Raw genomic sequence first — 27714 nt, 5'->3', positions numbered from 1 at the left:
CCTCAGAGAATAAATGTGCTCTCATTCTGAGAAATATCCTTTAAAATGTATCAACAAGCATATCTACCTCAGGACATTCTTCTTCAGGTAGGAACCCTTCACTTTGCTCTCTGAGTGATGCCTAGACATTGGCCACATTCCAGTCTCCTAGTGTCCCATTTAAAACATGGCGCCCAGAACGCCAATGGGGTATTCTGATCATTAATTACAGGGTGGTTAGCTTCCTTATTCTGGACACCAGAATTCTGTTAGCATAACTCAAGGGTGTGTTTACTTTTTCCAGCAACCTTGACACAGAGTTAACTCATTGAATATGTGACTTGTTGAAATAACCCCCACTCCCCACCCCAAAACACACATACACTGCTCTGATTTCACATGAATACTGCCAAGGTTAGCTTTCAGCTAAGCATAATTTTTTTGAACCTATACCTACTGATTGTATTCTTATCCCTGTGTAGTTCCAGCCTTACTACTTTTCACCCCATCATCCTTGCATGATGCTGTACCTCTAAGTTTTTATCTACGTAAAAATTATGTTTACTATGTTTATGTATCTAAGTTTTTTCATCCAAAGATTTGATATAAGCTATTGCTTAGAAACTTAGACAAAGGACAGGTCTCTGTGACATACCCCTGAAAATCACTTCAGGTTGACATGAATATATTAACCAGTATTCCTTAAGGTTGGCTACCCATCAGTGAACTCATATAGCCATGCTCTCATGTCACCCACATTTATCCTTTCTCAGCATGATCAAGAAAGGCTAAAACCATGATACACCATGGCTAGCCTTTCCAATCTATCAACCTAGAAACCCTGCCGAAAAAGTGAAATGAGGTTAGCTTGCCATGGCTTTTTCTAAGAGACCTCCTGCTGGCACTTAATGATGCTATTTATCTTTTCTAAATAGCCCTGTGGCATCTGAATAATTTCTTCTAAATTTTTACCAAGGGTCAACATCAAGTGTAACAGTCTCAAATTTTCTTTCTCATATTGAAATTGGGACATTTGCTTATCTCTAGTGTTCTGATTCCATTTTTATGCTCTGTGATTTCCTAAATGTTATTAGCAGAAGCAATCTACATGCTTTTCCAGGATTTAATTAGTTTGCAACTGGACACTTGAACTTACTTGAAGTGGCTTGATATGCTCTTTCTATCAACTCTCTTATCAGGAGTTTTTGTTCACCATTTATTATGCCTTGCTTTTCAAATCTGAGCATTGTTCTCATTCCTGAAGAATCTGGAAACAGAAAGTGAGTAGGGTGTCATCACCTCCTCCCTCTCTATCAATTGCTCGAAGACAATTCTTTCCGAAGCAGTCCACAGGAAGACCAGCCCTGCTGTCTGTAAAAGGGTTTGGACATCAGGTCTAGCCTTGAAGATGGATGCAGCAAAGTGATGGAGGAGGCAGGAGATACCTGCCTGGTCAGTGCCTGGTCAGTCCAATTGGTGAACACAGCTCCGGTGCACAGAGGGGTGGCAGCCACATGGCTCCTGCCTCCCTGACACTCTTCAGTCTCTGCTGTCTTCCCCTAGCTGGGAATGTGTTCTTCTTGTCCCTAAATTTAATAAGCCTTTGTGGTATCTCTGGGAATTGTGGTAAGACTCAGCTTGTCCTGAATTTTTAGTTCTCACATTGGAGAAAATCATTCATTCTTTTTAGAAATATTTCCTTCATTGTTTGCTTATTTCCAGGACTGTACTCTTGAATATAATTATAGGGTAAAAAATTCCAGATACTTACCCCCACTAGCTCATCATGCAGTGGAAGAGATAGCTTTCCTATGGGATATTACTGAAGAGGTAGCTGGCCTGGGGAATTCAGGGAAGTAGGGGTCATATGAGCCCCATTATCTGAGGATACAATGACATTACCTGGTACTTATAATCAATTCAGGACATTATCATAATATTTACCTGGGAAAATGAGCTTTTTTCTTTTTTCTTTCTTTCTTTTTTTTTTTTTTTTTGAGACAGTTTTGCTCTTGTTGCCCAGCTGGAGTGCAGTGGCAACATCTGCCTCCCGCGTTCAAGCAATTCTCCTGCGTCAGCCTCCAGAGTTGCTGGGATTATGGGTGTGCACCACCATGCCTTACTAATTTTGTATTTTTGGTAGAGACAGGGTTTTGCCATGTGGGTCAGGCTGGTCTCGAAGTCCTGACCTCAGGTGATCTGCCTTTCTCAGCCTCCCAAAGTGCTGGGATTACAGGCGTGAGCCACCATGCCCGGCAAATGATCTGATATTTTATTACATTATAGCAGCTTTCCAAGAATTTGGTAAACTACAAACCTGTGGACTAATTGTACTTAATTCCTATACACACTGAAAAGTAATTTGCAGCATTTTTCTCATTTTGAGTACGGCTGAAACTCTGTTGAAGGCCTACATATAATCAGCCCATTCTCCAGAAGGGCAGGGCTCTTATGTAAAAATATTGCCTTGTTCCAAGGCTTTCTCTGTCTCGGAAGTTCTTTATTTGAAGTGCGTTAGGTATTTACTGTGTCGAAGGCTTTCCCACACTGATTATCATCTCAAGGCTTCATCAAACCAATGGATCTTTACACTGGCATTCATACTGTCTTTCTAAAATAAGTTTTCGTAACAAACATTTTAAACCAAATCTATGTCATTGTGTAGTTATTATTTTTTGTTGCTTTGTTTTAGGGTTTTAAAAATTTGTATTTTTTTTTCCCCAAGCCAATCAGATGGCCGACCTGCATGGACTCCTTATCAGAATGATTTGAAATTATTCTGCTGGGATCTTTGGTTGTTCAGAACCCACTGAGTTGTAATCTGCGTCAGTCTTAGATGACAGAGCCATACCTAGCTTCTCTGAGTTAGTTACAATCTACTCTGTAAAGCGTTCTAAGGTAGTACTTGTTGTTTTCAGGTTTTCCTCCCGTCACTCGTGCACATTCGGAGATGACATGGTCTACTTAAGCTTCTGTGTCTCCTTGGTCAGCACCATCATTAGCCCAAGGTCCTAAAAGTGAAATAATAAACACTTTCCCAATTCTGTGCCTTATTGCTGACACTCAGAGTCCCCTCAACCTGCTCCTAATTGTCCCTACAAGACACCCGTTCATCTGCCTCCTCACACTGTGTCTTCCTGAGGCCCTTGCACTGCTGGCCTGGCCTGGCAAGCTGCAGGGTGGACTGCGTGCCCTGCCTCCAGTCTCTTCCTGTCCTGGCTTCTTTCTGAGGCATCTAACTTGTCATTTCATGTTGTAACTTTAGAGCTCTTCACAGCGGCCCGCTGCCTACCCGATGATGACCAGACTTCTTAGCGTAGGAGAATTGTTATCTTCCACAGTCTGAACCTTCGGATCTTCCCAACTTTTTTTTCCAATGCACCCCTCCCAGCTCTCCTTACATTTCAGACATTCCAAAGAATTCTGTATATTTTGAAGAGAGCACATGCGCTTCCACCCCTCTGTTGATTTGTTTATGGGTTTATGCTTTTCCTGCAACACCCCGACCCCCCACTGACTCTAAAGCACAATGGGGCAGTAACTCCGAGAAGGGATTTATACGTGGACAGGCATAGGCTGTGAATGCCAAAGGGTGCTGTCTACACCTGGAGGGAGATCTAGAGGGTATGGAGGGTCTTCCCAGGATCTGTGAAACCTGGCAGCTGCTTCCCTGCCACCACAAAAAGGGACACCAACCTAGCAGTTTCAAAAATCCTCAACTGAAGAGGCTTTTCTAGAGGCTTGTAGAAGTGCCCAAGACGCCAGGTGGTGGTTTATTTTCATTTCCCACTAAAGATCATGAATTCAGTGATCTATCGAAAAGGAATAGAGCTCTTGGAAGCAGAGCTGACTAGTTAGATGGTGTTCAGACCCAAATTGGCTGATGCTTGGAATACCTTCTTTGTGCAGGCTACTGTAAGAAAGCACTTTATCCTATTTAATTTTTATAACTTTCTGAGGTAAGTATTTCCCCCATTTTACAAATGAGGGGCTAAACTCAGATAGACTAGCACTACCTTCCCAAGATCACACGCACCTCTAGCCAGTGGCTGCCTGTCTTCCACCTTCTGGAACAGTGAATGGAACATGTATAGAGGGAACAGGGTAACAGGAATTTCTGTGTGTGACGGAAGTAGGAAAATCCCAGAAAGGTTAGGAAATCCACTTCCCCCACCATTTTTAGAGAACTATGTTATTTTTCCGAATGAGGTTCCAAACATAACCCCGTGTAATCTTCCTAACAAGGCAGGTTGGTGAGGAGACTGAGGCTTGGAGAGTAAAATGACTTAGGCCAGGTCACCCAGCCTAGGAAGAAGGATCCGGGCGGGGATGACAACCCAGGTCTTCTGACTCTAGTGTTCTTTCTACTCTACCGCAGGTGTAACGTGGAGAAGGTGCCCAGTAATTCTCAGTTGGAAATAGAAGGAAACAGGTCAGGATCTGTCTTGTATTCCCCTATCTCTAAATACAGGTATCCCTCGTTACGTGAAACAGATTGAATCATAGGATCGGCCTTTGGAAGCAAATTTCTTCGGTCACCTCCTGATCACCCCTACTTGGAGTGTGGGATAGAGGCACAGATACTCTTAAACAGCTGTCATGGCTTCTGAAGTTGTTGGTGCTGTATTTTAATCTGGCTGTGTCAATTCTATACATGCACTCCTTACAAGGGTATTGGGATCTCCTGGAAAGCCCGCCCTAACTGCAGCATCTTGGAGATGGGTTTCTGTTGCTTCCCCCTCCCTTCCAGCGCAGCTTCTGTTGTGTGTTCCTTGGGCCTCTTTAACTCTGTGCTGTCTTGGTTTAGAAGCTTAATGCAAAGCACCTGTAGTGACTTGATCTCCTGCGAGACATGAAGAAGCGTGCATGTTCACGCTGTGTCTGCATTCCAGAGTTGATCATGGCATGCAGAGGGCAATTGCTGAGTTGTCTCTTGTTTGTGTGATGGGTTGGGTTTCAGGGTGTGACTCCTGGGCCTGCCTGTTGTGTGTAGTCCCAAGCATCTAAAGCCAGTCTCTTTCAACCTCTGTGTGCCTTTGCTTCTGTTGGGTAGAAAGCAGAAATGCTTTTCTCCTAGAGATAGTGTGAATATTAGATGACATTGGTTGAGCTGGAGAGATGGATGTGCATGATACGCCAAGGCTAGGAGCTCTTATTAATATAAGAGAGATAACATTTCTTTCTCCATTTCAGTCAACCTGTACTTAAAAAAAAAGTTGATACAGTGCTTTACCATCCATATTTCAGTTTTTTCAGCTGACCCAATAACATCCTTTACAACATTTTTTCCACCAGCATAGGATCCAGTGTAAGACTGGAGAGAGAGAATTGAGGATGTATCGTGTACTTCAGAATGAACACAGATCACTGGTTGTGGTATTCTTCTTTATATAAGGAGATTAAAAACTAGCGGTGATTTATACTTATACTTATCCATTTTTGTGTGGAGATGAAACTGTCGGGCAAGATTGTCAATTTTTGATATTTCTTATTGCAGTCCAGTAAACAATGACTCATCCTGGAAACCAGGCACGTAAACTATAATGTCCATTGAGAAACGTCAGGAATTTTGTTCTGTATTTGCCATTATGAGAAAGAACTCAGTCTGGATTCTGACTTGGAGATTGAAACAACAAATAGTTGACTTCATAAGTTTGGGCAGTTTAAATAATCAACCAACTTGGGTAAATATTTCCACCCCTAATACCTAGAAAGGAGGCCTTATGGCTAAATGGCATGATGGAAGCGAAATGCCCCGCCCAGGAAACAGGGACAGGCAGGAGCTCCTTTCCCTCTTTCCCCTCTTCCATCAAGATGGTCATGTGACCATGAAAAGTAGATCAGTAACTTTAAAGGCTATTTATTGCAAGTCCCCAGTGCCATGCCCAGGCTTTTTGAGGGGAGATGACATGACGGTATATGGTTAGGAACTAGATAAATTCATTTTCACTAAAGACACATTTAAACTGTAATTTCCAGAGATATAGCAATGGGCTTGGTGTTTGCTTCCTCAGGGCACTCTGGAGTCTGTCTTGTCCCTTGCTGTCTGTCACACACACTTCCTTTTCCCATAAGCCTCAGCTGACAACGTGGTGTTTGGAGATTGTATTATGATGAATTAACCCTTTCTTCAGAAGAGTTTTCAAAAAATCTTTGCTTCAGTGGTCAAAAGAGGCTCTTTGTAAGTACTGAAAATGGAAAAGAAAAATGAATTAAATGGAGTTATTTAAAGCACAATTGGAAAGAGCTATGTCAACAAATAATGCAAGTACCTGGTATGAATGACACATATACACAGGGCGGGATGGGAAGGGATGGGGCAGGAGTGGAGAGCGCTTCTAACTGGCTGTGAGCAGAGTGGGAGTTTCTCAAACAGACGGGTGAAGGGAGGATGGGTCGGGGGGCAGAGCTTGTGGTGGTGTGTGCGGGAATGGGGGATGCAGTCATGGAGGCTGGGAAAGACTACACCATCTCAGTGTGACCAGCTCATTGGAGACAAAGGAAGACTAGGACAGCCTGGATGAGGCTGGAGAAGCCTGAGAACAGATCCCGGAGGGCCTTGAACACCAAGCTGAGGAGGAATTTTGATGTACCCTTCTAGGAGTGGGGTCTTGAGGGCAACCTGTAGTCATCGCAGTCACTGTTAGGAGCACTGTTTCAAGGAGACCAACGGAGAGCACACCTGAGTTCTGGGCGTGAGCGTGCAGGGACCAGTGTGTGATGTCTGTCATGTGGGAGAGGGGAGGCGACACCCAGGGAGCCGACATCAGCCCTGCAGTGGAAAGTAGATAGCCAAGAGAGGATCATGGGGATACAGTGAGATTTGTGTTGGGAAATGTCACTGATAGTCTGTGAAGGATGGAGCGAAGGAGGCATATACATTAGGAGAATGTTGTCTGGTCGTGGAGGAAGATAGTCCTTCAAATAAGGAAGTGGCAGTAGGTAGGAAGACAAGGGAATACTCAGAGGTAGGATTGACAAGACTTAGGGGCAGTCTGGATGTGTAAGGAGAGGAGGAAGAGGAGGAGGAGGAAGAGAACTCACATAGCTCTTGAATCTCTGTCCTGAGTGATCAGTGAACAGCGGTGCCATTTACAGAAATGAAGGTGGCAGGAAAATTGGTGTGTGTGAAGGCACTTGTGTGTATGTGTGTGTGCACATGTGCATGTATGTAGTTACCTGGCCCTGCATACACCATCACAGGACAGCTGAACTCTCTACTTGGCCATTAGCAGCCCTTGATGTTGTGATTATGTTGTTAGTATTGACTGCTCTTTCAGCACCAGCCAACAGGCTCTTTTAGGCAAAATTTATTTTTAGTACCAGACATCTTGTATTACTTTAAATAAGAGCGAGAGGCTGTAATGATAGCTCTCAAGCCCAAGCACCTGTGCATTTAGTGGCTCTAATTTCATTATAGAGAAATTACCATGAAATAGCACTGTGACCAATTAGATACACTTTTAGGAAATTTTAGGTGTAGGTGAAGCACCTTTTTTTTTCATTCATTCTCTGTTTCTGATAGTTTGGGCCCAGAATCAAGTGACAGTTTATCGTGTAGAGTAGCAGCCTCCTGAGGTCAGCGCCTCATGCATTGTCTGGTGCATGAGCATTTCATGATGCTTCCCAGAGTGAGTTCTTCCAACTCTAGCCTTGCTACTCCTTCTTGGAGATTTCCAGTACAGCCAGAGGCCCTGGGAAGTCTTGCTATAAAGTCAGCTGTTCAACTGCTTAACCCAGCATCTCCCAAACTTATTTGACCAAAGAACCCCCTTTTCACGGGACACTGTTACTAATCCATTAAGCTAGTGTTCTGTGGAGCACACTTTGGGAAATGCTGAATTAGAGCCCAAATATTACATTTAGTGCAGAGAGAATCTGCTCGGAGATGTGGACTCCAGTGCTTTATTTTGCCCTCATTACAAATATTGATACTTTAAATGTTTACTGAAACAGGCTGCTTTGACTCTTGGTGACTCGATACTTATTTATGGTGCTCAGCCAGTTATGCCCACGTACAGCAGGTGGGCAGCCCACAAATAAACTTAGTCCGTCTGTTTTCCGAGACACAGAATGCTTCCCCTTATCTTCCAGCATTAGCCTGGCCCTGAAGCCCCTCTTTCCAGGGTCTCTGCCTCTCAAGCTCCAGGCCAACACCAGCATAAAGGACCCGTCTCTGAAGGAAGGGAAGGAGGCTCAGCTGGAAATAACAAAATGGATTTTCTTACAGGGCTGACACACTGTTTTCCAAACCACTCTATAAACGTTTTGATTAAAAATGGATTGCTTTGAGAGATCACAGTTATTTGGATATATATATATATATATATATATATATATATATATATATGTCCTTGTATATTAATGGGGGAAAAAAATCTGTCTCATTCCTTTAGAATCACAGCTGATATGTCTTCCTTGAGAATTTATTAAAACAGCCATTGTAGGAAAAAGCAGCACTCCGGTGCCTGCCACGACCCACCCATTTAACAAAGCAACGTGTGGGACTTGGGCACAGATGGAGAGGCATTTGATTTTGTCTGCAGAAGCTTTGTGCTTTTTAATTTGGTCGCAATTCAGCCAAAAGCTTTAAAGCATTTTACCGTTAAGAAATGGGGAAGCAAAGGCCAGGCACAGTGGCTCACACCTGTAATTCCCAGCACTTTGGGAGGCCGAGGCAAGCGGATTGCTTCAGCTCAGGAGTCCGAGACCACCCTAGGCAAGATGACGGAACCCTGTCTCCACAAAAATGCAAAAATTAGCTGGGTGTGGTGGCATACTCCAGCAGTCCCGGCTACTTAGGAGGCTGAGATGGGAGGATCGCTTGAGCCTGGGAGGTCGAGGCTACAGTGAGCCCTGATCGTGCTACTGCAGTCCAGCCTGGGGGACAGAGTGAGACCCTCTCTCAAAAAAAAAAAAAAAAAAAAACAAAGGAAATGGAGAGGCAGGAAAGGATCATAGGACATGATAGAAGGGAACGTGGGTTCTTACATTTTGAAAGACAGGGACGCCTTGAGTCATGAGCGCGTGTAACGTCTACAAGGTGGGGTGGGAAAAACTAGAAATGGCTGGCTAAGGAAGCTGCAGGTCATCCAGTGTCTGTCTGTCATCACATTTAGTCAGATGGGCAGTGGAGTTCTGTACCTGCACCCACTATTATGAAACGTCAAGTGAGAAAGAGGGTAGAAAAGTAGCCATCCAAAGACAGTATTTCCAAAAGCTGAGTGATAGCTGACAAATCTCAAAAACATTTTTTCAAAATGCTTGTCCCCCCTACCCCCGACAATACACACACAAAAACACTCTCTGGATCTTATGTCCTGTTTCAAGCACCTTTGCTTTGTAGTAATAAATGCAATGGGAGAATCCTGAAGAAATGCATAGAAACTGAACAGAAGATTCTGATGGTTGCAACATATAACATATTAAAACTTTTGTGTAATAATTGTATTCTTCTATTTGTTTGGCTTCATGTGATAGTTAAAAAGTGCCGGTTGGTAAAACGTGCTGTTTATGGTGATAAAAATAAAGGTTGGTCCTATGATCCTTAAACATCATTTCTTTGGAAAAATAAAATTAGACATTTGACTTATGGCATGTTTTCAATGAAGGTAACCCAATTAAAGTGTTTGTTGGGACCTACTTTATTTATGGATAAAATGGTTCTAAATTATATTCAATCATAAATCTTCATTTTGGTGAATAAGAATACATTATTATTTTTCATTATGCTTTGGCATATCTCCTTCTGGTCGTTTTTCAATGCCTTTTTAAAATCCTTGTTGAGGTTGAAGTTGTACTGCACTACAATTTGATATCCTCTGTTTTTGGGGGGTTTTTTGTTTGTTTTTTGAGATGAAGTTTCGCTCTTGTTGCCCAAGCTAGAGTGCAAATGGCACAATCTCGGCTCTCTGCAACGTCCGCCTCCTGGGTTCAAGTGATTCTCCTGCCTCAGCCTCCTGAGTAGCTGGGATTATAGCCATGCGCCACCATACTCGGCTAATTTTTAAATTTTTGGTAAAGATGAGGTTTCTCCATGTTGGTCAGGCTGGTCTTGAACTCCTGACCTCAGGTGATCCACCTGCCTCGGCCTCCCAAAGTGCTGGGATTACAGGCGTGAGCCACCGCGCCCGGCCTGTTGTTTGTTTTTTTTTTTTTTATAATGACGTAACAAGCATTTTTTTCTTTAAAATACATAATTTTAGACTCTCTTGCATTCTATTTCTTGTTCTTTCCACAACTGTTAAACGTTTTGGCTGCTTTGAGTTATTTATTTTAAGTAATCCTGTCATGAACATCTTGATGATTATCTGTTTCAGCCCAGAGTAGATTAACAAAAGTAAAATCATGCATCAGAGTGTGATTGTTTTTAAGACTCTAGACAAAGTCTTGGTGCCTTTCTTATTGAGCTGAGTGAACCCTTTTCAGTCTCCTAACAGGGAACTTTGTTTGTCTTGGTAACTCAGGGACATTATTTATCTATAGTCCTTTATGACTGTTAGGGTGATTTTTTTGGTGGTGTTGAGACAAAGCCAGCTCTGTTGACCAGGCTGGACTGCAGGGGCATGATCTCAGCTTGCTGCAACCTCTGCCTCCTGGGCTCAAGCAATCCTCTCACCTCAGCCTCCCAAGTAGCTTGGGCCTACAGGCACATGCCACCACGCCTGGCTAAGTTTTGTATTTTTTTTTTTTTTGTAGAGATGAGGTTTCTCCATGTTGTCTGTGCTGGTCTTGAATTCGTGAGCTCAAGTGATCAGCCTGCTTCAGCCTCCCATAGTGCGGGGATTGCAGGTGTGAGCCACTGTGCCCCAACATTGGGGTGATTTTAACAGCTACTAATTCCATGACCAAAACAAGTCTACTCCCATCCCACCCTGTTTTGCTCTTGCTTCAAGGGTCTAGGTGATTATATTTCCAAACTTGTTAGGAATTATCACCAATCAATACTCAATAAGGCTGAGAGGAGAGATCTCAGTAGCAGATATGGAGTGCAGATGCTTGTAACACCTGCTTCACGACTGGCTCAGGTTTCTGCAGGCTCTCTTGATAAGGAGGGGCACTAATGTGGTCTAGTAAGTTCTTCAATGATTGATATTAAACTTCATAGGAACCTGAACCTGAAAAGAAGCAGCACACTTCACCTACTGCCCTGCAGTGTTGACCCAATTTTTAAAGTTTTCTTCCCAAACGATTTTGCTATGTTTGATTCCTTTAGGATTGTGATAGCTTTTCTGTAAAATCCTTCCAACTCAAGTGAGTATTCTAAATCATGACGTCATTTTCTAATTGAAGTAAGATAGTCACATTTTTACCCTTATTAATATAAACAATTTATTTCAGCTATGGTTACGATTTCTTTCTCAGCAGTATCTATTAGGTATTCTGGTCAACAGATCAGCTTGAGCAGGTAAAAAAGAAAAACCATAAAACAAAAGACCCTCACTAATTATCAATTTTCGCCTGGTCCTGGAAAAAAAAAATCATTAAAAGACGTAACCAGTATTCTAGAAGTAGATTTCTTTTTTTTTGAAACTGAGTTTCGCTCTCGTTGCCCAGGCTGGAGTGCAGTGGCGCGATCTCAGCTCACCACAACCTCCGCCTCCTGGGTTCAAGCAATTCTCTTGCCTCAGCCTCCCTAGTAGCCGGGATTACAGGCATGCGCCACCACGCACAGCTAATTTTGTGTTTTTAGTAGAGAGGGGGTTTCTCCATGTTGGTCAGGCTGGTCTCGAACTCCTGACCTCAGGTGATCCACCCGCCTCTGCCTCCCAAAGTGCTGGGATTACAGGCATGAGCCACCGTGCCCAGCCAGAAGTAGATTTCTTAACTAGCATATCAGCCTTCAGCATGTCTCTAAGCCTAAAATATAATCAAAGCTAAAGCTGACATTTATGTAAAGTTTATAATGTATGCAGTCACCAGTTTAGAGTCATAGTATAGATGTGGAATTATACTTTTGGTTTGTGGAGGTAATGAGAAAAATGCCCTTTGGTTTGTGGAGGTAATGAGGAAAAAAAAAAAAAAAACGGTTCCCAGATGAAGCATAACAAATTAAATCTCAGTAGTGTGTGTATATAAGCCATGCACGCAGGAGTTCAAACTACCACTTGCACAGTGGTATGTGGCTCTTTTCCATCTCGTACTCTATGGTCTCATGGCCACGTCGCGGTGTCTTTTCACTTCCATGAAGAGGAGAGGTTCTTGTCCACCAACGCCTGTGAACTGTAAGACCAGTGAGTGCCTTTAAACTTGTATTTCAAGTTGTACCCCTCCCCCCACTTACCCCATGTCTCATCAGAGCCATACTTTCTAGCCTGAGGTAGATCATTATGTAAAATCCATCCGATGTCACAGGCCATCAGTGGTCTTGGGGAGGGGGTCTCATTTTTGTCTGGGAAGTAGTGTACTTTCCAAGTAGCAATTTATATTTAGGCCTTAAATTGTGTAAAATGACATAATGGAAAACACCTTGGGATAGGATAAGCATTTCAACAGAAACAGAACACCTTCTGTAAACAACATTGTACAATTAGACTATTGTTCTGTACTTAAAAAGGAAAAAAGCAACTTTCTGGCCGGGGGCAGGGTGGTGCATAGAAAACCACCACATTTCAAAAGGTGTATTAAAAAAAAGCCCTCGCTCCGCTCAAATTAGAGAAAGAAATGACAAGAATTCAAAACTGTCAGGCTGCTTCACTTCCTTTTTTGTTTGTCTACTTTTCTTTTAACCTGTAATTTAGGAAAAAAAATAAATTACTCCAGCAAGTGTTCGTGCTACCTCAATGTATTCTATAGGTAATGTGGAAGCTAGGTACTGCCCAGGACCTCCTGGCTTTGTCTGCCGAAGCTGGCCATCCAATCCCTTGCTCTGGGAGGGAGGGGGATGAGTTTGATGTCTGTAAGAGAACCCCACCCTGTAGGGAGGAGAGAAACAATAACACACATGGAAGAATTAGGTTCTGAGCAATGAGGGGACTGAGAGTAAGTGTAGTTGATATTTAGGAGAATTTCCTCCATTTTTATGGACAATGGGTTCTTGGTCCTGGATGGATAAGGAAATACTTGGAGAGGGGAAAAAACCACAGAGACCTTTCCAGCTATGGAGTGAGAGATAGGTCAGGCCTGGAGACCTGGAATGGGTCATAAAGAGGGGATTGCCCATGAAGGTTGGGGGTACACAGTAGAGACTCTCCTGACTAGAAGAGAAGGGTGTTGGTGGTACCAGTTGGGTTTTTAGAGAATGAGGACATATCCTGGAGGGCTTTGGAAGCCAGACTCTGAGATATTTCAGTGATGCTGGAAACAACATATCCCAAGAAGTCTTCCATAGGTAACTTCCAGGTCCTGCTTTTGCCTTTGTCCTTTATTCTTAGGAGAGGAAAAAAGAAAGTGGGGTAGGCATATTAAGTCCAGTGAGCCTTTATTTTTTTAAACAGAATAAATGTGTTTGTTTCTCATTTTGCAGTATTGGCCCCAAGTCTCAGAGCATTCAGCTCTCTTCTTTATGAGCATAGAGAACTCTGGACTTGTCTCCTTATGGGGTTTAGAATTTTTAGGGTCTTACTGAAGACAGAGAGGTCATACCTAGATTGTTTTAGCCTTACCCCTTAGAGCTTTGTTGCACTATTGGTCACAAACTGCTTATTTCTTATTTCACCAGTAGCACAGTTAAAATTAAGAGTATGTCCATCACAGGTGTACAGAGATGTGCCTGTAATCCATCAATAGAAAAATGACACCATCTGTTGGCAGTGTAGAAGATGACACCATGAAGATGTGTCACTGCGGGAGGGTCAGGTGTTAAATCCGCGATTACAGAGAGGTCTGACTTTTGGGTTGCCGCTAGGTGATAAAGAATGCTAAGTTTAAGCAAGTTGCTCTCTACAAATTACTCTCATTGCATTTCATAGGCACCTTTTCAAACAGATAAAATGTCTGGGTGTATAAATCTCTGAATGGTAGGAAAAGAACAGACCAGAAATGGTGGCCCTGTGTTGAAGGTGATGGTAAATAAAATAGTTCTTGTCATACACTATGTGGCATAAGTTAGGGAAGTACGGACGCATTTCTCGAAGAGACGTGAGGGGTAGGGGTGGTTGAGAGGGTGAGAGAACACCTTGCTTCTTGCTACAGTGATCCAAAAATCCAATTCCTGAGTAAAATGCAGTCTTCTTAAACCTCTTGTGTTCACCCCTGATTTTCGTATTCGTGAGGCCCGTATGTGCATTAAAAAAATAAAACAAAAACGATGACCCAGTGTAGCAGAAAAACTAGCCCATCTCTTTGACAGAGGATTTTCGGTTAATTTATGCAGGCCTCTTTGCACTTCAGCATTTTTTCCACTGGTTGCCAAGCAACTGTTTGAGTTACTGCGCATGCCTTTTTTATGATAACTGTCATTATGATTACTTTTTAATTATACAACTGGGACTGTGGATTAAAACAGCATATTGTCACTCATGCTTTGCCACTGCCTTCTAGTATTCTCACAAGCTCCTAGAATCACCTTCTGAAATTTTTATGGCAGCGATTTATGATTAATTTTTGATACTTCTGGCTTCACAAAGGAAGTAGAGACGGCATCATAAGGGGAGTGAGACTTTTGTGAAAAATGACTGTATCACACACCACAAGCTGTTACTGATCTGAGTAGACCAAATCAGATATTAGGATCTTGAACCTAAATTGTGAATTTCTTTGTGCCTTTAACCACGTCTGCTTCCAACAGTAAGTGATGTTAAAAGCTCATATGCTTTGTAGCCTGTGTTTGAAAATTACAAAAATGCTAAGCATTTGTTGCTATTAAACCTGCTTTCAAATAAACCTACCATGAATTTGGGGGAGGGTACAGCACTAATCCCAGAAATGTGAAGCATCCACACTTAAACTTGTGAAACATGTTCTTCTTTCACCCAAATTGCTTTACACACACACAATGGCAGTTAGGCAAGATGAAGGGGTTCCTCTGGCAAGGAATAATAAAGGTATGTGTGGTTTACAGTATGGAAAATACCCTAAAGGAATAAGACCAAGAAAATAGTCAGCCAGTAGGTACGTACGAAGGCTTTTCACTTGAGTTTCCAGAGTATATTCTAACATATTATTTTGAGTTACTTTCTAAATACAATGTGAATTTGAAAACAAAGGAGTAGGGCAATAAAATGTTTAAATATGTATATTTTTATATATATGTATGTGTATATATATACATATATATTTACCAATTCATTTAAAAATGAAATTTTTAGCTAACAAGGATATTTTAAATATTTCTATCAAAATAAAGAGATATATTTGCTCTGAAAGGGAAATCCACAGTGTATTTCCCATATCGTATGTGTGACAGAAGTGGGGACCAAATTGTATTTTACTGTGATTTTAAAATTATCACAAGGGACATTAATCTCCAGTAGAGTTGTGGGATTTTTTCCTGACTTAAAAAGCTCCATATCTATATGCGTGGAATATAATTTACTTTGTTGACATTTTCTGAAATAAATAAAAATAAAACCTTTCCTCAGTAATGTTTGATGTGGCTTGTTTTTGTTTGTTTCACCCATCCTACAGTTCGGGGCGACAGCTCAGTGAAGTCTTCATTCAGTTACCTTCAAGGAAAGAATTACCAGAATACTATGAATTAATTAGGAAGCCAGTGGATTTCAAAAAAATAAAGGTAGATATTTTGTTTACCAACTAACTTTATTCTTCAAGTAAATAAAGGAGCAGTGTAAAGTCATTGAAATGGTTGTAGTTGGAGCTGACCGCCACTGATGCGTACCCAGGGCTCGCCACAGGAAAGGTTGGGATGTCCTTGTGCTTTTCCGTGAGTGTTACTTAATCATGTTGAGAGCTCATGTTATGTTGCATTTTATTGAAGAGCTTTCAGGCTCCCTGCTCCCTGCTCCCCCTGCCCACATTATTGCTCTTCTCGTTTCCCATCATATGCTCCTCCTTGGCAAAAGGAATGACAGTGGGAGTGGGAGGGTGGACTTGGTGAATGGCGCCCCCTGGGGTTATGCAGTCCCAGATCCCTGGCAGGGCTTTATGCTGTGAAGACAAAGGGAAAAGCAGGCTTTGTTAACTAAGTAATGATCGCTGAATTTTCCTCTCCCTCTTATTTTTTTTTTCTCCATTTTCTCCAAAATTTCCATCAGGAAAGGATCCGTAATCATAAGTACCGGAGCCTAGGCGACCTGGAGAAGGATGTCATGCTTCTCTGTCACAACGCTCAGACGTTCAACCTGGAGGGATCCCAGGTCTGTCTTAAGTTGTCTAAAAGTTCTTAACTGTAAATGTGCCCATTGTTCTTTTTAAGTAAAATATTTCATTTTCTACCTTTTGAATCATTGCTACTGGCAGAAGAAAAATAACTAAAAGCCTATGTTCCTTGCTACCTGTGTAAGAAAATAGAGGCTTTGGCATCTTCAAATTACCTTTGTACCACAGCTGTGCTAGCGCCTACTCACACTTCTTTTCAAAGCTTATATTCTTTTTTTTTTTTTTTTTTTTTTTTTCCTTTTTTGAGGCAGAATTTCACTGTCTCCCAGGCTGGAGTGCAGTGGTGCCTTCTCGGCTCATGGCAACCTCCGCCTCCCAGGTTCAAGCCATTCTTCTGCTCTCAGCCTCCCAAGTACCTGGGATTACAGGCACCCACCACCATGCCTGGCTGATTTTTGTATTTTTAGTACAGATGGAGTTTCACCATGTTGGCCAGGCTGGTCTTCAACTCCTGACCTCAGGTGATCCGCCTGCCTCGGCCTCCCAAAGTGTTGGGATTACAGGCGTGAGCCACCACACCCAGCCTCAAAGCATATATTTTTTTTTTTCGAGATGGAGTCTCGCCCAGGCTGGAGTGCAGTGGCATGATCTCGGCTCACTGCAACTTCCACCTCCCTGGTTCAAGGGATTCTCCTGCCTTAGCCTCCTGAGTAGCTGGGATTACAGGCATGTGCCACCACGCCAGGCAAATTTTTGTATTTTTAGTAGAGACGGGGTTTCACCATGTTGGCCAGGCTGGTCTTGAACTCCTGACTTCAGGTGATCTGCCCACCTCGGCCTCCCAAAGTGCTGGGATTACAGGTGTGCACCACTGTGCCAGGCCTCAAAGCTTATATTCTAATTAGAGGAGGGATTCAAGTAAATCATTGAAGGTAATGCTGAAAGGCTGGCAGTACCATTTTTGCTTTTTTGGAGATTGTATATTTGATTATGTTTACCTTTATTTTTCTGATTGTACTCTTGAATCAGGAGCTGAAACTACTAGAATTTAAGACAAAACAAACTATAGGAAAAAAAGAAACACTGCCTCTAATTGCTTTTTAATCCTTTTTATCAGCCCAGTTGCAATTCTCTTTACTCCCCTTCTCCACAGTCAACAATTCTAAGAGTATATAAATGAACTGAATTTATTAAAATAACCAAGGGGAGGGCACTTTCATTTTAATTACACCTCAATTACTGTCACCTTATGTAGGATTTTTTTTCCTGTCTGTATTTCTGGCCTGATGCCTTCAGACCCATGAAGAAGAAAGAAAAAGACAAAGATGTACCCCTCAACCAATGCAGTGTCAAACCACCTTTAAATTCCTTAAGCCTGTTTCCTGATCATACCCTTGTGCCTGCACATCAATTTCAGTCATCAAACAGGAGAATAGAGAAATCTTCAGACTTAAACATTTCCAAGTTAATATTAGTAGTATCTTGACCAAAACAGGAGGTCTTGAAAGCAAGCCTTCTGTTACTCAAGACACTCTCCAAGGAAAAAGTTAAGCTTGAAGCCAGGACATAGAAAATAGAAGAATCAACAAAGAAGGTTTTGTGAATGACAGTTTGTTTTAGTCTCTGGATAGATATTTGGATTCTTTATGTCAATATGGCATTATTATGATATACATCCTGTCCTTTTTTCTACAACCTTCCTGTCTGTTTTCACTCTGACTGTCTCACAACTGAAATAAGGTGTTAAGTGGCCTCTTGACTGGTTTCTCCCCCAGGCCATCTGGACACTAATTTGTCTTTCTCTAGCCACCTTCCTATCCTGTTCATTTACTGCCTCTCTTCCCAACCTTTGAGGTTCCCCTGCACTGTCTAGAATGAATTTCATCTCTGTAGACTGCTTGCTGAGGTCTAACGTAAGTCTTTAGCTTCATCTGCTACTCCTCAATCTAAACAGCCCATAGTCCATTCAGACTGATACTGTGATCACCTGCTTCCCCAGTTACATTTCTTTTACTCTTTAAGATCATTCTAGACTCACATGCAGTTGTAAGATACAGTACAGAGAGATTCTGTGTACCTTTTACTTCTCAAGATGGAAACATCTTGCAAAACATAGGATAATATCTTTTTTTTTTGAGATGGAGTCTCACTCTGTTGCCCAGGCTGGAGTGCAGTGGTGCCATCTCGGCTCGCTGCAACCTCTGCCTCCTGGGTTCAAGCAATTCTTCTGCCTCAGCCTCCCGAGTAGCTGGGATTAAGGCGTGCACCACCACGCCCGGCTAATTTTTGTATTTTTTTTAGTAGAGATGGGGGTTTCACCATGTTGGCCAGGCTGGTCTCGAACTCCTGACCTCGTGATCTACCCACCTCAGCCTCCTAAAGTGCTAGGATTACAGGCGTGAGTACCACACCTGGCCCAAGACAATATCTTAAGCAGAAAATTGACATCAATACAATCCCAGATGCATCTCTTTTATTCTTGCCTCCTCATCTTTCTCATTTGTTTTCCTTTCTAAAAAGCCCCTCATTGCTCACCGCTGAAGGAATTCTTCTCACCTTTAAGATCCAGCTCAACTCTGATGTCTCTGGAAAATTCTGCCCTGATGGTCCCATCCTCTCTCTCGCGCGCGGGTCCTTTGTTCTGTCACGCTCATACTCACTGCCTATATTGTTCATTTGGTGCAAACTGCAATTTGCCCAGTCACTTTTTTGAACGGGTAGGTCTTCTTTACAATAGAAGGAATATGTTCCTAAAGAGCAGGGGTTGTTTTATTTTCCTTTAAATTTTTAAAACATTGTGATTGATAGACATAACAAAATTTATCATAATTTTTCAGTATACAGTTCAGTAGTGTTAAGTATATTCACATTGATGGGCAACAGTTCTTTAGAACTTTTTTATCTTGCAACTCTGAAACGGTGTGCCTGTGAATAACTCTCATCTCCTCCTTCCCCCAGCCCCTGGCAACCACCATGGCACTTTCTGTTTCTATGAATTTGCCTATTTTAGATACTTCGTATAAGTAGAATCATAGAGTACTTGTCTTTTTGTGACTGGCTCATGCACTTATGGACTTAGCATAATATCCTCCAGTTACAGGATTTCCTTCCTTTTTAAGACTGAATAATATTCCATTAAATGTATAGACTATACTTGCTTATCCACTCATTTGTCGATGGACCCTTGGGTTGCTTCCACCTCTTGGCTATTGTGAATAATGCCGCTAGGAACATGGGTGTGCCAATGTCTTTTCAAGACGCCTCTTGTGATTCTTTATATACCCAGAAGTGGGGCTGCTGGATCATATAGTAGTTCTATTTTCAATTTTTTGAGGAAGAGGACCATTTTTGAACTTATCTCTTTCTCAGCACCTACCCAGGGCCATGCTCAGACATGTGTATCCATTAAAAATAGAGTGTTGATGGGATAAGTATCGGCTGCTACTGATAAACTCAGTAATAAGGAGTAGCCCCCGCTTGCTAGGGGCACTGCATTTTAAAGAAGATTGCTTTACCACAGTCTTACTACAGCATTTGGTAGAACAATTCAAATAAGAAACGTGGTTTTAAAAAATACCATTTTCGTTGTCCAATATGAGGATATTTTATCTACTATTCTCCAAGCATCCATGCACTTTGAAATAATTTCAGCTGCATTTGGACTTTCTCTATGAAGGTATATGTCTGTATTTGGGCTTGGCGTTTTGCTACTGGGTTTTCATGTGGGCATAAAAGCTAACGGTGACATTTCTACTAAAATTCATATAAATTAAGCTGGTGTATTGCATAAGGAAGAGTTCACTGCCATGGTAAATCTTAGGCCCTCAGCTTGCAGTTTTAACAGATGCTCCTTTGACCATTTAGATCTATGAAGACTCCATCGTCTTACAGTCAGTGTTTAAGAGTGCCCGGCAGAAAATTGCCAAAGAGGAAGAGAGTGAGGATGAAAGCAATGAAGAGGAGGAAGAGGAAGATGAAGAAGAGTCAGAGTCCGAGGGTAAGCCCAGACATTCGGGTCCTCTACATCTTTGCCCCTCCTCACCTGCATAGCTGTCTCCACAGATGTTCACAGAAGACTTTAGAGTGGGGCAGATCTGGATTGGAGCCCTTATTCCACTTCGTCCTTGCTGGGCAACCGGTGGCCATGTCCTTATCCCTGCTCATGCTCAGTTTTCTCATCTATAAAACTGAGGTCATAAAAATGACCTCCAAGCATGTAAAATGTTTAGCATAGGCCGGGCTCCTAGCAAACACTGTTTTATTTCTTTTATTTATTTATTTTTGAGACAGGGTCTCACTCTGCCACCCAGGCCGGAGTGCAGTGGCATGATCTTAGCTCACTGCAACCTCCGCCTCCCAGGTTCAAGTGATTCACCTGCCTCAGCCTCCCGAGTAGCTGGAATTACAGGCATGTGCCACCACGCCCGGCTAATTTTTATATTTTTAGTAGAGATGGAGTGTCACCATGTTGGCAAGGCTGGTCTCAAACTCCTGGCCTCACGTGATCCACCCGCCTCGGCCTCCCAAAGTGCTGGGATTATAGGCACAAGCCGCCACACCTGACCTGCAAACACTTTCTGAATGTTGCCTTTGAATATTAGCCTACTACACGTTTTCTACAACACTGCTGCTAATGCCACCTGTCTTCTATTCTTTACCATGGTGGTTCTCAGACCTGGAGGGCTTGAAGAATATGCCAGTGTTTGATCCAGTAGAATCCATATTTCTGGCAAATTCCCAGGGGGAACTGATGATGTTGGGCCAAGGACCACACCTTGAGAATCACAGCTTTAGAAAATAATTGTCAAACTGAGTTGGAACTGTGCATTTTGCATAGAATTTTTTTTTTTTTTTTGCCAGGGGAAGAGGGGTGATGACAGGGTACTGTCTTTATTTAAAATGTTGATATTTTGTTTATCATGGATTTGGGGGGCATTAATTTGGGTTTTTAAAATATTACCTTTTAGGATATTAGTTGATGCCCCCTTAAATTTTACACCCAAGGTGAGTGCCTCCATTGTTTTACCCTAGTTCCAGCCCTGACTGATAACCCAAATATTCCAAAGGTTAAGGGTGCCGTCAGAAGTTGAAAATTTCTTCTTAGTGAGGCGTGTTGGCTCACAACTATAATCCGAGCACTCTGGGAGGCTGAGGCAGAAGGATAGCTTGAGGCTAGGAGTTCAAGACCAGCCTGGATAACATAGCAAGACCCCATCTCTACAAAAATTTTTGTAAAAAGAAATAGCCAAGTGTGGTGGCACGTGTCTATAGTCCCAGCTGCTCAGGAAGCTGAGGCAGGAGGATTGCTTAGTCTAGGTGTTCAAGGCTGCAGTGAGCTATGATCATACCGCTGCCCTCCAGCCTGGGCAACAGAACAAAACTCTATCTAAAAAAAAATTTTTAAATATAATAAATATTTTAAAACATAAAATTTCTTCTTTCCTATGTGTGTCTTCACCCTATACCTCTCAAAGTACTAAAACCTATGTTTTACAGTATAAGCCGAGCCTGGTGGCTCATGCCTGTAATCCCAGCACTTTGGGAAGCTGAGGTGGCTGGATCACTTGAAGTCACCAGTTTGAGACAAGCCTGATCAATATATTCATAATAAGTACAAAAATCATGCCACAAAACAGTGTGCTATGTTTTTATAAACAAATTTATGTGTAGAAAAAAAGGTAACGTCTCAAAATATTACATGTATGTAGAGATATAGAATTACACGTTTTTTACCTTTTAAAATATATTAAAAGTATAGACATGCTTTTATAAAATTATTAGGTTTCTAATGACATGTTAATACAGATGATTTGGAAAATGTAATGATTTTTGTACTTATTATGAACACTTTCCATGGCAATGAGGGTTTTTCTACAGCAACATATATTAATATGTATAATATATATTAACATTCATTAATGAATGTGAATGTACTGTAACGTGTTAATTATACTCTGTTAATCAGGCTGTTTGTTTCCCAATAATGCTGTCCTGAGCATTTTACCCATAGATTATTGAAAAGATGTAAAATGTATGTGATGTATACACATTGCCACAGAGAATGGAGTTTCCATTCTTGCCCTCAACATACATAAGCGACTCTTTCCCAACATCATTTTCTATTATCTATATTCTAGTTAGTGATTCTGCCTTTTATTTGTTATGAATTTAAACTGTCCCAAATTCATGTAGTTATTCCTTTGTTCTAGCATTTGAATACATCTGCATCATCTATTTTAGCTATATATTTCATTATTTTAGAGCCAGATTTCTAATCTGTTTTCAAAGAGCTGCTCTCTTACCCCATCCATCAATTTAGTTTAATTTCTCAAGCCTTGGTATATTAATTTTCTATTGCTGCTATAACAAATTACCACAAATTTAGTGACGTTAATACAACACAAACTTATTACCTCTTGTGGGTCACAGATTCAGCATGAGTCTCCCTGGACTAAGATCAATGTGTCAGCAGCCTGCATTCCTTTCTGGATGCTCTAGATGGGAATCCCATTTCCTTGTTCATCCTGGTTCTTAGCAGAGTTCAATTTCTTGTGTTTGTAGAAACAAAGTTCCCACTTTCTTGCTGGCTGCCAGTGGAAGGCTGTTCCCAACAGTGTTCTTTGGCTCATTGCCTCCCCACCCCTACCCCTTGTTCCAACTTTAAAGCCAGCAATGACAGGTACAGTCCTTCTCATGTTGTGTCTCCATGAATCTCTCTTTTGCCTCTTCCTCTTCCACTTTTAAGGATGCAGATGATTAGATTGGGCCCACCTGGATAATCCACTATAATTTCCCCATCTCAAGGTCAGACAATTAACAGTCTAAAATCCCTTTTGCCATGTAATACAACACATTCAGAGGTTCTTGGATTAGGATATGGACATCTTGTGAGGAGATGATATTCTGTCCACACTTGGTAGCTAGAACTTTTCATAGGTGCATATGGTTGTATCATAAAACCTTAGGGAGCTGTTTATAGGGCTCACCTAATGGTCCAGTTTATTAGCCTGCTTGTCCATAGTCTGTCAGGTGGGTTTTTTGGAGAGACATATCCACTGACGCATGCCTGACAGCATTAGAGTGCGCCACACTCCAAGGCACATTTAGATTATGCTCTCAAGGATACATTTTCTTACCCCTACTGCCTGTCTTCTGCCCATTCATTTCCCATACTCCTGTGTCAGGGAGAGCCCACACCTGTATAAATGGACATATTTCACTTTGTCTTTCCACACTGTTTAGAAATGCCCATTATGACTGGCTTCTTTCATCTATTTCTTTAGACGTCCTACATCTTCCCATTTTCATTAGTAGGTAGGCCTTTTCATCTCCAGTCTCCTCTTCTTCTCCTAAGTTACTCCACCCAAAGCAAAGGGCCCCACCTTATAGCTTGTTAAGCAGCAAACAGTGGGTATAATAGATAGAAGCCTTGGCTAGGAGTACTATTTTGTGTACTAGGATTTGGGATGGAGGAAAGGCAAATGCTACCACCACACTTGAGTTCATAACAGCACAGCTCTCATCTCTTCTGTTAGCTTATGTTTCTGTGGGAGATTTTAGTTTTGGAAATATTTTGTGGGTCCCTCTACTTCGCAAAAGAAGTCTGAAACAAACACCCTCATCTCTAAGATTCCTTCTGGAGCTAGGATTCCCTCTATGACAACATCTATTTCTAGATGCCTTGAGACCCACCAAACATGGTAGTCTAGCAAAGCTGGCTTGAATGAGAGACCCACATTTTCAGTGCCTTCATCATCAAATACCAAAAATGGTATTCTGTGGATACCTATCCCAAATAACTACCATGGAGCAGATTGTCTTTGTTCCTTGGGACATGTACCTATATTTGTGATATTGTACCTTGAACTCTTCCAAGTGTTTCCATTGGTATCCCCAGAATAGTCCTGTGAAGGTGGAAATGAGTGCAGTCTTTCTGAAGGCTAATCTGACAGAGCACTGTTAGAAATTTACCATATGGACATGTCCACCATACCTCCCTCAAGTTCTGCCAAGATACATTGAAATAGGTTCACAGCAGCTTTGTTTATACTAGCAAAAAAAGCAGCAAACTTCAGCCCTCATCATATGAGACTGATTAAATAAATTATAGTATACCATACGATGGAAAATTTTCAGGTATTTAAAAGAATTAGGCAGGTATGTATGAGGCTTGACCTATAAATATCCCACATATGTGAGTAAACAGCCAAGTGTAGAATATGGACATGTATAAAGATCCCTTTGGGATAACTATATAAAGAATTCAAGTATGTATGTGTGTATATATACTTACTTGAATTCTTTATATTCCATAGAGAGACTTTTATAGAATATGTAGAATGACACACACACACACACACACAGAGAAATGGATGTACTTGCAGGTATGGACATAAACATTTTTTTTCCTGGAAATAACTACCAGAAAGATAGTTATAGGGAAAGAGACTAGGAATGGGGGAAAGGAAGCATTCAAAAGTGTTTTCTTTTTACTTTCCATTTTGTACCTTTATGTTAAAAATATTATTGAACTATTTGAATTTTCTTTTTAAGTCAATGGAGTTATCTACATAGTAAAATTATTGGCCTTTAAACTCTTTACATTTATTTATATTTTTAATGTAAAAGTTCTATTAAATGATTGCCCAACACCTCCACAAGTAGGAAACACTTCCCCTCATTATCCTTGGTCAGCCATTGGGAGACAGGTAAAGGATCCAGCCCCACTGTCCTCCATGAGACCTCGGTCCCTCTTGTTGCCTGTTTAGCGTGACTATATCATTTATCTTCCAAAAGGAGACAGGTTGGCAAGTGAAAGGGGTCACTGACTAGACAGAACCACACCGAACAGGCATAAACCGGGAATGTTCTGGGCACTCTGGGATGTTTGTGTTGTCTGTAGGTTGGTGATAGTCTTACCACCTATACAAAGATCTCCTTGTGATTACTCACTGGTGTCTATTTCATTTGCTTTGGTTTTAGCAAAATCAGTCAAGGTGAAAATTAAGCTCAATAAAAAAGATGAGAAAGGCCGGGACAAAGGAAAAGGCAAGAAAAGGCCAAATCGAGGAAAAGCCAAACCTGTAGTGAGCGATTTTGACAGCGATGAGGAGCAGGATGAACGTGTAAGTGTAGCAGACTGGGACTGAAGGCGGAGACGCCCTCTCCCCTGCTTGCCGGCCTCTTGCATTTCCATGCCCCTTCAGCCTTTTCACTTTATTACCCAGGACTGGAAATGTCAGGATTTAGTGAGATTTCACTATTGAGGGATGTGAACAGAGCTGTATGATTTAGAACAAAGGACTGGGGGCTTTGTTTATTGCTTTTTTAATAGTCTTCAAAAATGAAAAACTACCAAATCAAGCTTCCCTTTCCCCCTTTTTAATCTTCCCACATGCTTTCTTATAAATATGGTTTTCCCCGTAGCCAGTTAATATTTTATCTGCATCACACCCAGCATGGTGCCTGGTACATAACAGTAGATTAGATGGAAGAATGAGAAAAACTGTTATGACGTCAGAGTTATTGGCTCGAGTTGCTACTTAAGGGACCATGTAAAAACTCAAAGGACTTTTTAAGTACCTAGGGGTGTTATTTTTCATATTTGAAAAATTCAATGAGCATCTGTTGAGCCAGGCCTTGTAATAGGTACCTCCCTGTGTGGTAGCATATTAAATACTGATGTCGGCATCATGAGATAGATGTCACTCTCAAATAACATGTTATGCAAATGGTTAGGTTATGTGTGTTTTGCTACAGATCGCGTAGCAGAGGTGGAATTCGGACCCGAGTAGCATAACTCAGTCTAGTGTGCTCTGTCTGACTGGGCAGCAAGGTAGAAGAGTGGGCAGAAGCTCCTAATACCTTGCCTTTTGAAATACCCATCATTTCATCCATTCACTTTCCAGAGGATGGTTTCCTGGCACCCACATTATTTTCTTTCTGGAAAGATAAAGATAAATTTCCCTTTTCCTAGTTTGATTTTCCTTCAACACATTACCATGTTGGTAAAATTTCAGAATTATGATCTCACCCCAGCCTTAACCCTTGATGCAAGCATTTTCAAATACATTTAAAATACTGTATTTTCTTTAGGAGATGTCAAATGCAGGTTAATTTTTTTTCTCCCATGAATTTTCTAAAACCTGGGGCTGAAAAAGAGAAAATATTAGCCATAAACCTTTCAAGCCAAAGTGAAAGGGCACAAACAATAGCTTAGAGGGTGGGCTTTTTGCTTTGGGGTTTTCAGTAAGAAAAACTTCTCAGCTTAGAGACTGTCGATGCCTCTTTAATGTGTTTCTGTCCTGCCACGGAAAGAGATTTGGCGGGTTGTTTCCAAAATGTCATTTTTTCCTACTGGCCTCTTGATGGTTTGTTGTTATATCTTCTTTTTCTTGCATGTGATGTTACTTCATTTTATCTTATTATTTTTACTTTTAGGAACAGTCAGAAGGAAGTGGGACGGATGATGAGTGATCAGTATGGACCTTTTTCCTTGGTAGAACTGAATTCCTTCCTCCCCTGTCTCATTTCTACCCAGTGAGTTCATTTGTCATATAGGCACTGGGTTGTTTCTATATCATCATCGTCTTATAAACTAGCTTTAGGATAGTGCCAGACAAACATATGATATCATGGTGTAAAAAACACACACATACACAAATATTTGTAACATATTGTGACCAAATGGGCCTCAAAGATTCAGATTGAAACAAACAAAAAGCTTTTGATGGAAAATATGTGGGTGGATAGTATATTTCTATGGGTGGGTCTAATTTGGTAACGGTTTGATTGTGCCTGGTTTTATCACCTGTTCAGATGAGAAGATTTTTTTTGTCTTTTGAAAAGTCACTGGTTATTTTATTTTTCATCAGGCAATTTTCGAGGTTTTTATTTGTTCGGTATTGTTTTTTTACACTGTGGTACATATAAGCAACTTTAATAGGTGATAAATGTACAGTAGTTAGATTTCACCTGCATATACATTTTTCCATTTTATGCTCTATGATCTGAACAAAAGCTTTTTGAATTGTATAAGATTTATGTCTACTGTAAACATTGCTTAATTTTTTTGCTCTTGATTTAAAAAAAAGTTTTGTTGAAAGCGCTATTGAATATTGCAATCTATATAGTGTATTGGATGGCTTCTTTTGTCACCCTGATCTCCTGTGTTACCAATGTGTATCGTCTCCTTCTCCCTAAAGTGTACTTAATCTTTGCTTTCTTTGCACAATGTCTTTGGTTGCAAGTCATAAGCCTGAGGCAAATAAAATTCCAGTAATTTCGAAGAATGTGGTGTTGGTGCTTTCCTAATAAAGAAATAATTTAGCTTGACAAATGCAGCCTCTTTCTTTGAATTCTAATTCTAGAGGATTGAAACCCTTGTGCCTGAAGTGGCAGTTTTCTGCAGAGGGCTGCGCAGGCTCTTGCTACTGAACACTTGATAGGGAAAAAAAGACAGAGGTTGAGAGAGCCAGTCTCCTCGAAGTGGTCCAGCTGTGTCCACCAGGGGAGCCT

At 41.4% G+C, this 27714-nt stretch overlaps 1 protein-coding gene across 13 annotated transcripts in view; it reads left to right on the top strand.

Moving 5' to 3' along the window:
• SMARCA2 (SWI/SNF related, matrix associated, actin dependent regulator of chromatin, subfamily a, member 2) overlaps positions 1–27488 on the top strand; it is a 178097-nt gene extending 150609 nt beyond the window's left edge. For 6 of the 13 annotated variants that reach the window (XM_054657897.2, XM_054657901.2, XM_063788012.1 and 3 more), the window contains 5 exons: positions 15547–15652; positions 16134–16235; positions 20062–20194; positions 25180–25322; positions 26638–27488. In XM_054657897.2, coding sequence (XP_054513872.1) covers positions 15547–15652; positions 16134–16235; positions 20062–20194; positions 25180–25322; positions 26638–26673 — 520 coding nt within the window. In that variant the 3' untranslated portion in view covers positions 26674–27488. Of the gene's footprint in view, positions 1–4357; positions 4412–15546; positions 15653–16133; positions 16236–20061; positions 20195–25179; positions 25323–26637 lie in introns of all 13 variants that reach the window. The other 7 variants (XM_016960529.4, XM_054657895.2, XM_054657894.2 and 4 more) reach the window with 3 other exon arrangements.
• Positions 27489–27714: the final 226 nt, after the last annotated feature.

Source organism: Pan troglodytes, chromosome 11, assembly GCF_028858775.2.
Source record: "Pan troglodytes isolate AG18354 chromosome 11, NHGRI_mPanTro3-v2.0_pri, whole genome shotgun sequence".
Taxonomy (NCBI): Eukaryota; Metazoa; Chordata; class Mammalia; order Primates; family Hominidae; genus Pan; species Pan troglodytes.
Note: the sequence above shows the minus strand (reverse complement) of the source record. Positions and strands in the feature narration are given on the sequence as shown.